The sequence below is a fragment of the Hyla sarda genome, chromosome 5 (genome assembly GCF_029499605.1).
Source record: "Hyla sarda isolate aHylSar1 chromosome 5, aHylSar1.hap1, whole genome shotgun sequence".
Taxonomy (NCBI): Eukaryota; Metazoa; Chordata; class Amphibia; order Anura; family Hylidae; genus Hyla; species Hyla sarda.
This window is the reverse complement of record NC_079193.1, coordinates 42,595,934-42,613,048: the sequence shown is the minus strand read 5'-3', so window position 1 is coordinate 42,613,048 and position 17,115 is coordinate 42,595,934. Positions and strand designations below refer to the sequence as shown.

The following is a 17,115-nucleotide window of genomic DNA, read 5'->3' as shown; positions in this document are numbered from 1 at the left end:
TTAAGCTGGGAGTGAGTAACAAAATCCTGTACAATCCCCAGTGCAGTGTCGAGTTGTAAATGGTAGATCCACCGGGCACATTATCCATTACACTTTGTTGCATTTTTCAGAATATGCCAGTTGTTGAAAATAAAACCCAATGACCGGGAGCCTTAATTCACTCAGTAACATGTACGTTCTGGAACATAACACCCAAGAGAACATGATTCATTTTGAAATGCTTCTCAGATCCAGACCCCAAAAATGTTATTTTAGATGGCGGTGATAACATTTTAAATAAAACAATATTTAGGAATCCTGCATGCAATTTTAGTGGAAAAATCTGCTGATAATAACCCAATTAGGACGAGTTCCTAAGTAGATTTCTGTAGCAAGTCTGTGGCAAAATTAGTCATTACAAACAAAATCTAATTTGGAAAATGTAAACGCTCTAATCTGTTTAAGACATTGAAGACCTGCCTTAGATTATTGCTATTCAGAAATAAAGCAAGCTCCTTTATAGTAATAAATGAGTGTTCCCAACCAAAATACTGTAATGTCCTTTGTTATGTCTAAATGGAATGTGAAACAAGACATTTATTTCTGTACAATTCTAAATATGCTTTGATATTACCACATTATTATTCTCCAGAATATCATTAGGCTTTGTATATATAGTTTTAATGTTCCCAGAAGCACATGGTTTATGCAAACATCAATGCTGTTTGGAATTCATTTTGGTAATACCCATACAGTAATACAAGAAAGTAATGTAGATGTAGTAGTCTCCTCAAGCATTTACAGAAGGTATGACAGTGGGATTGTCTGGGATTATTAAAACGTTTCATGTTTTTTCCCTGGACACACTGCCACTTTTGTCCATGGGCTGTGCCTGGTATTGCAACTCAGCCTATGGAATGAGCAGCTCAAGTGAATGAGGATGAGCTGCTATAATGGACATGGTCATTGGATAAGAGTGTCATTCAGAAGTGTGCAGCACAGGATAATGATGGCACCATCTGGCCTGATGGACCAAACAGCATCACATTGTTGCAGTCATGGCCATAACCATCTAGTGCTTCTCAGCCAGTCAGAAGTTGCCATAATAAGCATGTATCACATGCATTTGAACTGCGCAATAAGCATTAGTTTGATGCTTCAATGCAATCAACACCAAATGAAGCCAATTGCAATGTACATCGTAGAGGAGTCTGTTTGGTGTTTTCCTTTAAGTTGAAGGGGTTGTTCATGACTAGAGAGCTATTTACCGTCTCGGTCGGACTGTCAGATCACTGCATCAGCCTTGGCTCCACGTAAAAGAGGGGCAGCTCGGGCTTGTTGGTTGGGAAGCTTTTGTGTTCATAGACAACCCTCTTTAAGCTTTTAGACGTATAGGCTAAAACCTGGAACCACCACTTGACCTTCAGTAATATCACTATCTTAGTTGTATGACCATCCTTAGGAGGACCATAAAAACACGGTGTACCCATTCTTTGCTATGTTACATGGAGCCAAGGCCAATGCAATCTTGCGCGTGCGCAGTAACAGCATTGTCTTGTTGGTTAGGCAGGGCTACAGGAGAGGAGGGGTCTAGGTGACTACAGCGGTGCTCCAACCTGAAAAGTAATGTCCTCCGCGCACCAAAGACCTAATTAGCATAATAAATACAAGATGTTTTTCTACACCATAGGGCAGCGTATCTGCATAACAACGGTACTGTTAAAACTGCATTACACACTGCCAGTAGTTTGCTATGACTAAAGGTGGTGATAAATTTCCCTTATAAAGCCTCATTCTATTAATATCTTTCTGTAATTCCTGACAAATATTCTCACAGGCGCTTCTTATTTTAGGACGCTGGTGAGATGGTTCGTTCATTTGTCGGTGGCTTGGAACTTATCGTGAATTTGTTGAAATCCGAACACAAAGAAGTGCTGGCAAGTGTCTGTGCAGCCATTACCAACATAGCCAAAGACGAGGAGAATTTGGCAGTCATAACAGATCATGGCGTGGTTCCCTTGCTATCAGCACTGGCAAACACGGTATGTACATGAAGACAAACTATGTTCCTTGAAAGTGACGTTCTCATGAAAACCACAGAAATCCTTGCTGATCTGTATCAGCATACATTGTCTAGATGTGATAAACATTTGGTTCCATGATGGTCAGAAATGTTTAGCATACAAAAGATCAAGCATTGGCTCATTATATGTCAGAAAACAAATGCAGATGATGATAAGAATGAGAAGCCCAGGGATGACTTATTCTGGGCACAAAGAGGGTATTAAAATAACATACAAATTAAAGGGGTACTCCGCCCCTAGACATCTTATCCCCTATCCAAAGGATAGGGGATAAGATGTCTAATCGTGGGGCGTCCCACCGCTGGGGACCCCGCAATCTCCGTGCTGCTCTAAACGAACGTCTGGTGCAGCGCCAGAGGCTCGTGACGTCACGGCCATGCCTGCTCGTGATGTACACGCCCCTCAATGCAAGTCTATGGGAGGGAGCGTGACGGACGTCACGCCCCTCCCATAGACTTGCATTGAGGGGGCATGCCTGTACATCAAGAGCTGGTTGAGCCGTGACGTCACGAGCGTCCGCGCCCGCCAGTCATCCGGCTCAAAGCCAGTTTGTTCCGTGTACAAGATTCTGGGGTGCCGCGAGCCGATAGATCTTATCCCCTATCCTTTGGATAGGGGATAAGATGTCTAGGGGCGGAGTACCCCTGTAAGTAACATTCATGCTCAAAAGATAGGATATCACTCCAATCAACCGCAGATACACTGTATAACTGTTTTACCTCTCCAAACCACTAAATCATTACCATGAATATAGTGCAGTGTTATGGCTGAGTACCTTATGGCCAGAGGCATACAAAGAAGACATTACATAATAGCTACAATTGCAAATATAGCCGCAATTTATCACTGTCTCATCTGTTGTTGAGTAATTCTCTAAGCAGATTCATCTTGGCCAGGGTTGACAGTGGTTACAAAGATGGAGGTCATATCATGTGCTGCATTACACAGACAACCCATTGTTTTTTAAGATCACTATGTAATGCTTACTCTACTGTGGTGGCACTGCAAAAATTTTTTTTACACTTTTTGCCAGGTTTTCCCTAAAATCTGATTGTTGAAGGGAGGGGGGGGGGGGGGGGTTGCTTTTTGATCTGTAAAGAGACTCTCCTAACAAGTAAAGATGGCAATGCACATAGGACCTAAATCAGCCAGAATGTGGCCGATTATTAGTCCATGGGATCATTAAGAACATGTCCATCTAAACTGGTAAGCCACAATTATATTTATCACATTGGGCTGATGCAAAATGGCAAATGGTAGACAGAAGTTGATCATGCCGATTGTACGTTTGTTTTTCTAGCAGACCATGTCCTAAAAAATCCAAATCCAATCGTATTTTTGGCAGACATTAATCTGCTGTCCTGAGGAAGAGTAGTGGACACTTCTTGAAGTGCGTTGTCTGTGTTCGTTTTTACAATAAATTATGTTTTTGTTTTAACCATGGTCTGTGATTGCTCACCACCACTTACTTATCAGTTTAGCGCCAATTGCCAGCTTGTTTTTCAAAGAATCCCTTAGGATCCTATCCAGATTCATCTGTCAGCCATTGTGACCGTTCCCATATCATTTCCAAATGATGGTCAGCCCAAAAAAAGCCATTTTGGATGACTTTTATCCCACATGTATGGCCAGCTTGCTTAAACAGTACTCTGCCCCTAGACATCTTATCCCCTATCCAAAGCATAGGGGATAAGATGTCTGATTGTGGGGGTCCCGCCGCACCTGGCCTTCGTGTAGAGCGTTGGGTGCAGCGCCGGAGGCTGGTGAAGTCACGGCCACCCCCCCTTGTGACGTCATGACCACGCCCCTGTGATGTCACGAGCCTCCCGACCCGCCATAGGGCATAAGATGTCTGGGGGCGGAGTACCCCTTTAAGGATTGCCTAATGTGGAGAACCCCATAATAAAACAAAAAAATACCTCCTTGTACAGGTCCTTAATTTGTTCTCCTCTGTCAGACTGCTTACAGTTATTGGGGGCTGTAATACCAGTTTATATAATGATACACCACCAGCCCACATTACTGAGTAACAAGACAAAAGTTGCCCATCAGTTTAAAAAACTAAAATTTTGCAAAACTCTAAAGACTAAATCATCTTAAATAGGGATGACTTCTAGTGCTAACACCATTTTAATGGGCACTGTTACAATAAAGAAAAACTTTTGATATGTCATAGAAACATATCAAAAGTTTTTATCAGTCAGGGTCTTGATGTTCCGATGACACCCCTATGCTCCAACCAGTTGCGCCCACATGCTTCCCTCCCCACTCGTTCTGAGCAGTTGGACCCCAACAGATAGTTTTGACGCGTCTCTATGATCTCTTGTACACGACCATGTTATGAATCCATGTTATATATACGAACCCTTTAGCCTGCTGTTGGCCCTTACAGAGTTTTGGCTTTGGACAACTCTGATATTATACAGTGCCATCATATGTTCATGAAACCCAGTCAAGACCTGTGTACTCTCTATTAGGTCTGTCCTGTTATGTAAGGTTTGGAACACTGACATCAAAATTGCATGTTTCTGGATTTTCCAAATTAATAAATGCAAGCGTATGATTTCCTAAGAAAATCTGATAGTCCAGCGACTCTGTGGTGTTGTATTCTGCTAGAATAGTAATAATCCATAATATATAATATGTTACTTTCTATAATGTCTAATGCTTAAACAATGCTTTCCTGATGTATGAGTTATTGGAAACTTGCTGTAGAAAATAGTTTTCCTCACATTTCCATTCAATTATTAACCGATTCATTGTTTCTAATCCACCAGCCATTCCTTATTTGGTTCACCATTGTAGTTTTTGGCACATGATAATGCATACATTTCTAAAAGGTCCTGAGTTTATATCATATTTTAGTAGGTTGTTACATAATATGAAAAGTTAATATGTTAAGTCTATAATTGAAAAATGATCTACTTGTATGACTGCGGCCACAAGCTCCTAACCCTGCGTCTCGCTCCTATCACTCCCATGACACCTGGCTGCTAAAAAAAAATGTTAGCAAGCCGATGTCTCCCTCCCTGTGTGGAAAAACATCATGCTGAATACTGCAAGAAAACCCGAGATAACATTTCACTCATAAGATTTTGATGACACCTAAGCCTTGACAACCTCTTACTTATTGCTCATGGAAAGCCAATAACGTGAATACTTTCTTTACCTCAGCATGAAAGCCTCTCCATATTTTTTAAGCATTAGCCGCCCTACCAAGGGACCTCTTAACAAAATTATGACTTTTGTAAAGAAATTTCACAAGGGACTTGTGTAGCATCAAAAACTACTTTATCTTCTTTGTTTCCTCTAGACTGATGATAAATTAAGGCGACACTTGGCCAACGCTATCTCACGCTGCTGCACATGGGGGAATAATAGAGTGGCGTTTGGAGAAGCTAACGCTGTGGCTCCTCTGGTGCGTTACCTGAAATCTAGTGATCCTGCAGTTCACCAAGCAACAGCTCAAGCTCTGTATCAGCTCTCAGAGGACGCCAACAACTGCATAACGATGCACGAGAACGGAGCTGTTAAAGTAAGTTGTACATACATCGTGTATTATAGTGGAAATATTAATATTATTATTATTAATGCCTATCTTTTTTGTACAAAATAAAGCATGCCATGTCACGTTCTACTGGGTTGCTTGCCGATTTGACATAGGGATAAACCGGGGAGCAGAGTCCAAGGCATTGGGAGTTCTTCACCTTGAACCCCTGCAAGGAGGTTCAGGCTTTCCACAACCAATGCATGTCACATCAACTAAAATAATAATGACCAGATACCTACCCTTGGAGTAATCTCGTTTAACAATGGCTGCTGCCTGAATGGAGAGAGGACACTAGTCTGCGGTACCACAAAAATGAGCAGGAATCATAGGCAAAGGTCAGGGCAGGCAGAACAAAATGGTAGAGTATAGGAGGCAGAAGGTCAGGATGGGCAGAGCACGATGGTAGAGTATATATAGGCAGAGGGTCAATGTGGGCAGCAGACAGGCAAACATAGTCAGAAACAGCATGGGCCAATACCAAAATGGCTACAAAAGATGGACACCTTTGCCTAGTACTGGAACCACATTAAATAATATGTGCCAATATTGTGATAGGGTAGGTTATACTACAACTAATGGTCAGGAAAGGAAACCGTAAATTTTAGAGCACACACTGGGACCTGAGGGGCCCTGCCAGCCCAGTGGTGCTACAATTTCTCATCAACAGAATACCGCCAACGCATTTCTACCCTTAAGTTAACAATGGCGTCATCAGGGAGATATACTTGAATAAAGACCAGACCAATAGAATATAAACAAAATATTGACAAAATCAATGCACACAAATGTATTATATATATATATATATATATATATATATATATATATATCAGTATATGGTACTGATGTACATTGGTGGCCAATGTTTCAAGTAAAGAAAGGCTTTCCCTTTAGCATCTGATGTATAAAACAACCCATGTTTGAATCATGGTGATAATCCAAATGGTCCTGTAAAGGAAAGGCTCTCCCTGGTAATAGTGGCCCACCAATCAGATATCATATAGGCAGCCGTCAGGTTCCACCTAAAGAAAAAAGACACAAGAAAATGCCCACTTAGTTCTTGGACCTGCAAGAAAAAGCAGTAGAGCTATGTACAAACAAAGCTCTTGTTAGTCACGGTTCAGATGATAACACTGGAGACCGGGGAAGACACCTGCAGTATCACAGAGAGCCAGAGTTGTCTGGCTCACTCCCTCAGTGTAGGCGGCGTCTGACCTAATTTCCGGACATGTGAGCGACTAAATATGCACAGCTCAACTCCCCTCAGCTGACGCGCTCAAAGGGGAGTGAGGTGTACGGAGCCGGCCATGCCGTGCAGCATGTGTTTATTGTTCAGTGCCACGGAAATGATATACAGATATAGTTAAAGGCTCATAGCAGTTACCATAATGCACTTAGTATATAACAAATACAGTAGTGATGCAAAGAGACTCATTAGTGTTTCCCAGATAAGCAAGATAGCTTAAAATATAGAAAAATAGAAAGGCTCACTCATATATAGGTATGTCATGAAAGTTGTCCGGATGAACTAACAGTGCAAGTAATGGTGGTTGACCCTCCCCCAGCACGGGGTGGAAATTGGTATAAAACCCTATTACAGACTGAAGCAAAGTGGACATGTCTGGTAGATTCAGTAAAACCATAAGGGTTGAATGAATTTATTCAGTTTTATAGAATTCAAAAGGGTGAAAATATTTTGTATCTCAAAAGAATAAATTGTTAGTTTAGCTCCATCTAAAAATGGCTCTCTTAGTAAATGTAACCCACAGCTCTCAGCTCTCTGCTAAGTATAACATGTAAGTTTTAACAGGTCACCTTCATTCATAAAAATCCTCTAGCTACTACAATACAAGAACTGATAGTAACATCAGTACGCAGCATGGCGCTCCTGACAAGAACCAAACCCATTCATTAGAAGTCCTATCCACATAGATACGTTGGAGGACTGACGTTAAGGTGTGTCATTGGCAGCACTCAGTAGGTAAGCAAAGTGGGTGCGAACACTGTCCTTTAAAAGGAGGAAGTAGTATTAGGGTTTGGTGTACGACCGCCATCAGTGTTGCACATTTAAGGGTGCGTTCACACGGAGGAATTCAAGAGGAATTTACTCGAGTAATTCCTCTTGAATTCTCCGCCCCAAATTAATGCACATCTCCTCTGCCCATTAATGTTTTTTTCCGCTGTCCTGTTCATTCTGCTAGCGGAATTCCGAAGCTGAATTCCGTTCCGCTTGAAGAAAGAGCATGTTCATTCTTCAAGCGGAATCCGCTAGCAGAAATCAATAGAAGTCAATGGTAAAAAAAAATTCTGCCCGACATCGTTTTCACGCGGAATTCGCACGGAATTTGCGCGGAAATGACTGAAAAAAACTTCACTTCTTTCTCCCCCATTTCCGCTCGCAATTCCGCGTGAAATTAAAATGATTTTTTACGCCCGTAAATTTTTCGGCGTGAATTACTCTTGATTTACTCCATGTGAACGCACCGTAACAGCAAAATGTTTTAAAGGATAGCCGTAAGATGGTTCCTGATGATTTCTGGCGTCGACCTGTGTGTGATTCACCATCAGTTGTTTTTATAACAAATATGCAGTTATTAGAGATGAGCGAACTTACAGTAAATTCGATTCGTCACAAACTTCTCGGCTCGGCAGTTGATGACTTATCCTGCGTAAATTAGTTCAGCCTTCAGGTGCTCCGGTGGGCTGGAAAAGGTGGATACTAGGTCTCCTAGGACTGTATCCACCTTTTCCAGCCCACCGGAGCACCTGAAAGCTGAACTAATTTATGCAGGAAAAGCCATCAACTGCCGAGCCGAGAAGTTTGTGACGAATCGAATTTACTGTAAGTTCGCTCATCTCTTGCAGTTATCTTAGACTGCCTTATATTACTATGAATGCTTGATTGGAGCGCTATTACAATCCTATGGAAGGACATTAACAAATGCAAACAGTAGTTAAATAAGCAGCATAAAGCATGATATTTCACCTACCTATGATTGAATGCCCTTTATGGTCTGAAAGATATGTGATGTAACGGTGTATACTGGTCTTCTAATTAAAAGATCCACGGTGATCATTCAGTGCATGCAATGTGAGAGTCTGAACACTGCCATATAGTAAATGGACATTACGGACATTTATGGACATTTATCAACGGGTTTAGTCAGGTTTTCTTTACTATAATTGTCGCAAAATTGTCTCAACTGCGACTACTCGATTTTTCGTGCGACATTTTGACTGGAAAGCGAGAAAAGCAAGTTTTCCTAAAATTTACTATGTAGTAATAATTTTAAAATGGACTACGGGTAGTCAGGTATTTATTAACTGCGACAGTCGCAACTGCGCAAAAAAAAGTCGCAACAGCGTTAAAAATTGACTAAATTTACTCCAGCTCAAACATGGAGCAGAAAAAGCTACTACCAAAGTAAAAAAGGAAAAATTGCTTACGTGAAAGAAAATTATCAACAGGCTGAAACCAGTTGATAAATACGTCACACATAAGCAAAAAAAAAGTAAGGATAAAATTACTAAAAAAAAAGAATACTTAAGCAAACATTGATAAATGTCCCTCATTGTTGCTTTTTGTCTTGGACCACTAATAGCAGAACCATGCAAAGGCTATAAACTGCATGTCCTGATGTTATTACCTAATCTGCAGGAATGTGCAGTGTGAAAATAAGGATATAAAAATGGCATCATAAGTGCATAGTATTCATAGCAACTTAAGTGGTCCATGAAATAGTGCGTTAACACATTCTGAATAGACTATAGTGCTCTATTCGGTTTGTACTACTGCAGTTGGTGATCATATATCATACTGAATGTGATTATGCATTGGATGTCGAATATGCATTGGAAGTGTATCATGCAACGAATATAAATATAATAGGCCATAAAGTGTTTTGGATATTTTTGCACAATTGCTGTTGGGTACCGATGTGAAGTAGGCTCTGCAATAGTAAGATATTGGAGCTGCTATTATATATATTTTTTTTATTCGCTTTATTGAAAAGTAAAAAAACAATAACAAAAACGGTTGTCATACAATGATTTCCATAGCACGACAACATCCCAAGCTGGGAACAGATGTAACAAATACAATAAATAAAAGAAGCTAAAGGAATTAGCACTATACAATACAATACAATGTGCAGAAGCTGCTATTAATGAAAATTCCGGGACACCTTTGAGAATACAGTCATGAGGAAGTTGCAATAGAATATCTTGATTTTTACATTTTTGTATTTTTATACTTTTGTACTTCCACTTTAGCAAGATAAGTCAAGGTACGAACATATGTGCAATAATATGTTGTTACATTGAATGCTGCTGTATAATCTGTGAAATAACAGTCAGTGGAATTACAGTGCAATACAGTGACCCCTCGACCTACGATGGGCCCGACATACGATCATTTCAACATATGATGCTTTTGTATGTCGGGGCAATCGCATAAACGGCTATCCGGCAGCTCAGACTGCTTCAGCTGCCACCGGATAGCCGTTTACGGTGCCCCGTGTGGTCCGCTGACGATCACTTACCTGTCCTCGGGGCTCCGGCGCGTCCTCTTCGGGATCCCCTGCATCGTCGGTGCTCTCCATTGTCGTCATCACATCACTGCGCACGCCGTCCCGTCATCCAATAGGAGCAGCGTGCGTAATGACGTGATGGCGGCGACGGAGAGCACGGTTGCCGTGGAAGAAGAGGCCCTGCCGGAGCGTCGGGGACACATCGGGGGCACGGCGACAGCGATGGACGGCGACATCCAGGGCAGCGGTGACGAGCAGTGACGGTCCGGAGCGGCGGGGACAGGTGAGTACAACTTTCTCTAACAGTGGTCTACAACCTGCGGACCTTTATGCGGGTCCCTATGCGGGTCCCTATGGCCGCTAGCCATCCCTACATTAAATGGCGACCCCCTAACTCCTACAGGCTGACTACAGCCTTCCCTCACTACCTGGGTGGGTCACCTGGGCAAATCCACCATTCATGTCCATCATTACAGAAAGCAGCCATATTGGAGCTGCTCATTGAGACCTCGTGGAGTTACTGTATCTAGGTGGAAGATCTAATGACACTTGTTTTGCAGGAGAAGTCGATTGGAATCCCCACCTTTTTCTGATCTAAGGACCCTATCGATGCCCACAAATCAGATGCTTGAGAGGTCCCCCTTGTGCTGGGGATTAATGTGTACTACCACCGGAGTATCTCTCGAATTTCTAATATCCCCAACTTGCTCCTATATTCGCTTCCTCAGCTCCCTGATGGTTTTCCCTACATAAATTTGGGGGCAGGTACAGATGGCAATATCTATGACCGCTTTGGAGGAAAAGTTTATAAAGTGTTTTATGAGGATAGGTCTATTTTGGGGGGTCTGAGTTGGGACCATACTAGTTTCCATAATATATTGGCAAACCCGACAGTGTCCACACTTATGACAACCATTAATGGGTGCCATCTTGCCCAGCCATGTTTCGGCAGTTGTGTCCACTGGTCGGAGGACTTTGTACCAATATGTCCCCTAAACTCAGCCCTCGTCTGTAGGTGATTTGTGGAGTATCACTCACAACATCCTGTAGGTCGGGATCCATCTTGAGTATGTCCCAATGCTGGGAGAGGATGCTACGTACAGAGTCCGAGAGTTTGTCAAAGGTCCCAATGATCCTAATAAATTGTGGATTATCTGCTGGAGGTTTTGGAATTAGAAGGTCACCCCTAGACCTACTGTACACCTCTCTGTATGCTTGAGTGAGAATGTAGTCAGGGTACCCCCTCTCACAGAACCTCTGTCTCATGACCTGAGACTCCCTCTTGTAATGTGCTGGGCGGGAGCAATTCCTCCTGAGGCGTAAAAACTTCCCCTTCGGTATCCCCCTCTTAAGGGGGCCTAGGTGGCAGCTCTACCACTTCAGGAGACTGTTGGTTGAGGTCTTAATGTAGGGAAAAAGATCAGGGAGCTGTGAAGCGAATACTGGAGCACATTGGGAATATTTGAGAGATACTCCGGTGGCAGTACACATTAATCAACAGCACAAGGGGGACCTCTCTATACCTCCGATTTGTGGGCATCGATAGGGTCCTTAGATCAGAAAGAGGTGGGGATTTCACTCGACTTCTACTGCAAAAGGAGTTACATAAATATGAAAATATGATGACTGGTATACTGGAAAATGGTATCAGAGACCTGAGTACTGAAATATGTGCGTATGGATGAGAGTGAATGGTGAAATGGGGGTAATGAGTATGTATGTGTATATGGTAAAAAAGTATAGATAATATGTAAAACGGAGAGAAAGGAGAGCTCAGAATATAGATGAATACTAATAGATAACGAAACCTCTTCTTTATCTATATTAGTATTCATCTATATCTATATCTTTATCTATATTAGTATTCATCTATATCTATATCTTTATCTATATTAGTATTCATCTATATTCTGAGTTCTCCTTTCTCTCAGTTTTACACATAGGGGGAGATTTATCAAAAACCTGTTCAGAGGAAAAGTTGCTGAGTTGGCCATAGCAACCAATCAGATCGCTTCTTTCATTTTTAAAGAGGCCTCTGAAAAATGAAAGAAGCAATCTGATCGGTTGCTATGGGCAACTCAACAACTTTTCCTCTGGACGGGTTTTGATAAATCTCCCCCATCATCTACATTTATATCTTTTTCACCATACACACATACATACTCATTACGCCAATTTCACCATTCTCTGATACCATTTTTACACTTCAATGTACATTTTATACCTTCAAATATATTTTTAGTCTTGTGTAAACATCTTGAGAACCAGGTATCATATTTTCATATTTATCTAATTTTATTCAGGTGGAGTGGAGTTTACACCCAGACAAGAGTTCTCGGTCACCATACAGATAGAGTACACCTCAAAAAATGATTTTGTGCAAAAGGAGTGTCGTTGGATCTTCCTTTGGATAGGGGATACGATGTCTAGGGGTGGAGTACCCCTTTAATGGTAGAAATGCATTGGCGGTATTCTGTTGATGAGAAATTGTAGCACCACTGGGCTGGCAGGGCCAATCAGGTCCCAGTGTGTGCTCTAAAATTTACGGTTTCCTTTCCTGACCATTAGTTGTGGTATAACCTATCCTATCAAAATATTGGCACACTTTTGCTCCCCAGTTTTTAATGGGATTATTAAAAGTTATATTTCAGGCACTTCCCGAGAACTTTTTTTGCTTATATAAATTTTTTGTATCTATGCTGGAAGTATCTTATGTTAAGCATGGTTCCACGTAGGACCAAAACCTGAGCTACATTATATTCTTGTACTGGAACCTAAAGGATCTTAATTCTCATACACGCTAACTCATCACCAGTATTCCTACAAACGTTAAAGCTCAGCTGCATCCATGCATTTTATTATATAGTGTGAGTTAGGGGACATACATTCTGTCACTGATCTATCACTCTTTGCATTTGGATATAATTCACAGGAGAGAAAGTGCAGAGGCATCATGGGAAATGTAGTCTGGAATAGGGAAGTCATCTCAGAGGGGAAATATGAATCACGATGGCAGACAACCAATGCATGCAACACCAACTAAAATAGGAGTACACAGGGCATACACAAGAATCTCTACATTATTCTGTAATTATAGTCTGTGCTGTTTCATATTTGTATAGTATACAGGGCACATAAATAACACATACTCTCTTGGACTGTTTTACTCCGTCACACTAGGGGAATAATTGAAGATTTTCCTATCCTTGGTGAAGGAAAATATAGATTTTATTAAAGACAAGACGCGAGTATCATGCTTTTAGATCTTCATTTACTGATCAGCAGCAAAAGCATATTATGAACAACATACAAGAAAAAACTTAGTAGGCACAGGTATGGTGTAGCCAAACATGCTACAGGTATTAACCAATCAATGCACAGTAGCAGATATAATAGTGACAGTTAATCTAATATCTTCCTTCTTCTTTTGAGCGAAGATGAACAGTCTATTCAAAGTTAGGATCGTGGTAAGACAGCTGGAACCTGAAGAGTATCTCTAATAAGTTCGGTATCCGCAGGAAGGTGTGAATTTAGAAGGTAATGTTTTCAAATGTAGATAAATATGATGCACATCCAATAATTGAGGAACTTTTCATCAGGAATATGGAAAGTCCGCTAAGTATCTTCTTAATTGGCTGTGAATACAAAACGTTAAAAATTGAAAGGGATGGGTTCATTGGGAGGGATGATACTCGCGTCTTGTCTTTAATAAAATCTATATTTTCCTTCACCAAGGATAGGAAAATCTTCAATTTTATGTAAATACAAGACGCTCCTATCATGCTAGTTTAAAGCTAAATATGTAAATCTTATATAACAATACATCTATTATAACAATGTCATAGAAACATGTGAATCTGGTCTGAAATAGAATGTTTTGAATGTAGAGTCAGAGGACCAATTAGCCGCTTTGATGATGTCAGAAAGGGAAGCACCTGATTGAAATAATTTAGTTGCTATGGCCCCTCTAGTAGAGTGGGCTCCAAAGGTAGAGGTATCGATGCCAGCCATAGTCATAGTCAATTTAACCCATCTGGCCAAAGTGGTGGAAGAGACCGGTTTATGGGGTTTACAGAAGGAAATAAGAAGTTGTGAAGATGGTGGGGATCGAAGAGATTCCGTTCTAGATTCATATGCCCGTAAGCAACGAACTACACATAGTTTGTGTTGATGAGGGAAAGAAGGATAGAAGACGGAATGTAAATTAGTTTTGGTGCGGCGATAGACCGTAAATACAACTCCCTCTGGAGAATATTGTCTTCTAGAAACATCAAGGGCTCTAACATCCGATATCCGTTTGATGGAAATAAGACATAAAAGAACTGTAAGTTTAAAAGAAAGTAGTTTAAGAGGTAATGAATCGTTGTCTTCCCAGGAAAGAAAAAGATTCAAGAGAATATTCACATCCCAAGTAGAGTTGTACTTAGGTAAAGGAGGGCGTCTAAAGCGTATACCTTTTAGAAGTTTACATACCAGAGGATGACGACCAATGGGGATAGAGTCAATAAGAGGATGGTTAGCTGAAATGGCAGATCGGTAAAGATTGATAGTTCTATAGGCTTTGCCAGCATCAAAGGAGTCTGAAAGAAAATTCAGGATGTCTGAAAGAGAGGTTTGCAAGGGATCCAAACCCCGTTGAGAGCACCAATGAATCCAAATTTTCCAGGCTGATCTGTAAGCAGATCTGGTTCCTGGAGCCCAAGCGTCTGAGAGTAATTCTCTAGTTGTGTTCGAAAGTGAAGATGATGTTCTGGTATGCCGGAAATGAGGCAAGCTAATAAGATTAGTTGATCTGATAATACTAGAGGATGAAAGTTGCCTAAGGGATCTTGAAGGATATTCGGAATGGATGGTAGGATTCGTGGATAATCTGTTAGAAGTTGAAGTAATTGGGGAAACCACGATTGGGTTGACCACCAAGGAACAATTAAAACCATAGTAGATTTCCGGATAGAAGTTTGAAGGAGGACTCGAGGGATTAGGTTGAAGGGAGGAAACGAGTAAAGAATTTCCTGTGGCCAATGTTGGAGGAATGCATCTATGCCTAGAGCTTCTGGATCTGGTCTCCAACTGAAAAACTGAGGGATTTGACAGTTCAGTCGAGAAGCGAACATGTCTAGATGACAGGGACCCCATAAATGGTTGATCTCCAGAAAAATGGAAGGGAGAAGTTTCCAATCGCTGGAGTCTGTTAGAAAACGAGAATTCCAATCTGCGATTGAGTTGGATATGCCAGGTAGGTATTCTGCTTTCAACGTAATATGTCTGTCTAGACAAAAATGCCAGAAATCTTTGGCAATTTCCGCAAGGTCTTTTGAAGTTGTACCACCCAGGTGATTTATGTATTGGACTGCTGAGATATTGTCCATGCGAAGTAATACACAGCAGTGAGAGGAATCCTTCACTGTTACGCCGAGCGCTCCGGGTCCCCGTTCCTCCCCGGAGCGCTCGCCTCATCCTCGTTGCTGCAGCGCCCCGGTCAGATCCACTGACCGGGTGCGCTGCGGTACCGCCTCCAGCCGGGATGCGATTCGCGATGCGGGTGGCGCCCGCTCGCGATGCGCACCCCGGTCCCCGTACCTGACCCGTCTCCTGCGGTCATGTGCTGGCGCGCGCGGCTCCGCTCTCTAGGGCGCGCGCGCGCCAGCTCCCTGAGACTTAAAGGGCCAGTGCACCAATGATTGGTGCCTGGCCCAATTAGCTTAATTGGTTCCCATCTGTTTCCTGGCTATATCTAGTCTCCTCCCTTGCACTTCCTTGCCGGATCTTGTTGCCTTAGTGCCTAGTGAAAGCGTTCCCTTGTCTGTTCCTAGCCCGTGTTCCTGACCTCCTGCCGTTGCCCCTGACTACGATCCTTGCTGCCTGCCTCGACCTTCTGCTACGTCCGACCTTGCTTCTGCCTACTCCCTTGTACCTCGCCTATCTTCAGTATCTTCAGCAGTCAGAGAGGTGAGCCGTTGCTAGTGGATACGACCTGGTCACTACCGCCGCAGCAAGACCATCCCGCTTTGCGGCGGGCACTGGTGAAAACCTGTAGTGGCTTAGAACCGGTCCACTAGCGCGGTCCTCGCTATCCCTCTCTGGCACAGAGGATCCACCTCCTGCCAGCCGGCATCGTGACAGTAGATCCGGCCATGGATCCCGCTGAAGTTCCTCTGCCAGTTGTCGCTGACCTCCCTACGCTGGTCGCCCAGCAAGCTCGTCAGATCGCCCAGCAGTCGCAACAGATAGCGCAACGAGATCAACAGCTGGCATACTTGACCTCCGAGGCACTGCGTATTCAGTCACAGATACAGCAGCTGCAGCCGCAGATACAGCAACAGCTACAGCTGCAACTACCATCTCCTCCGCCGGCTCCTGCAACTCCTCCGCAGCAACCGGTCCTTCCTAACCCCTGCTTGTCCCTGCCGGACAAATTTGGCGTAAAGATCGCCCAACGAGATCAACAGCTGGCATACTTGATCTCCGAGACACAGCGTCTTCAGTCACAGTTACAGCAGCTGCTGCCGCAGATACAGCAACTTCAGTCACAGCAGCTGCTGCCGCAGATACAGCAACTTCAGTCACAGCTACAGCTGCAACAACCATCTCCTCCGCCGGCTCCTGCAACTCCTCCGCAGCAACCGGCCGTTCTTAACCCCTGCTTGTCCCTGCCGGACAAGTTTGATGGGGACCGCAATGATTCTGCCACAGCCACAGTCCAGTCCTTCTTCGCTGAGGTCCGTGGTGTCTTCGAGGAGCCTGCCCGAGCTTCTTCTGCCGAGATTGCCCTGCTGAACCTGGAACAGGGTGTTTCTTCCGTTGGCGAGTACGCCATTCAGTTCCGTGCTCTTGCTTACGAGTTGTCCTGGAATAGTGAGGTTCTCTGCGCGACCTTTAAAAAAGGCCTATCCAGCAACATTAAAGATGTTCTGGCCGCACGAGAGACTCCTGCTGACCTACATGAACTCATTCATCTTGCCACTCGCATTGA

The 17,115-nt window shown here is 42.8% G+C and overlaps 1 protein-coding gene across 2 annotated transcripts in view; it reads left to right on the top strand.

Moving 5' to 3' along the window:
- ODAD2 (outer dynein arm docking complex subunit 2) overlaps window positions 1-17,115 on the top strand; it is a 185,995-nt gene that overhangs the window by 146,049 nt on the left and 22,831 nt on the right. Inside the window, exons 18-19 of one of the 2 annotated variants that reach the window (XM_056519385.1) lie at window positions 1,833-2,021; window positions 5,377-5,598. In XM_056519385.1, the coding sequence (XP_056375360.1) occupies window positions 1,833-2,021; window positions 5,377-5,598 (411 nt within the window). Of the gene's footprint in view, window positions 1-1,832; window positions 2,022-5,376; window positions 5,599-17,115 lie in introns of those variants that run through there. The other variant, XM_056519386.1, reaches the window with a different exon arrangement.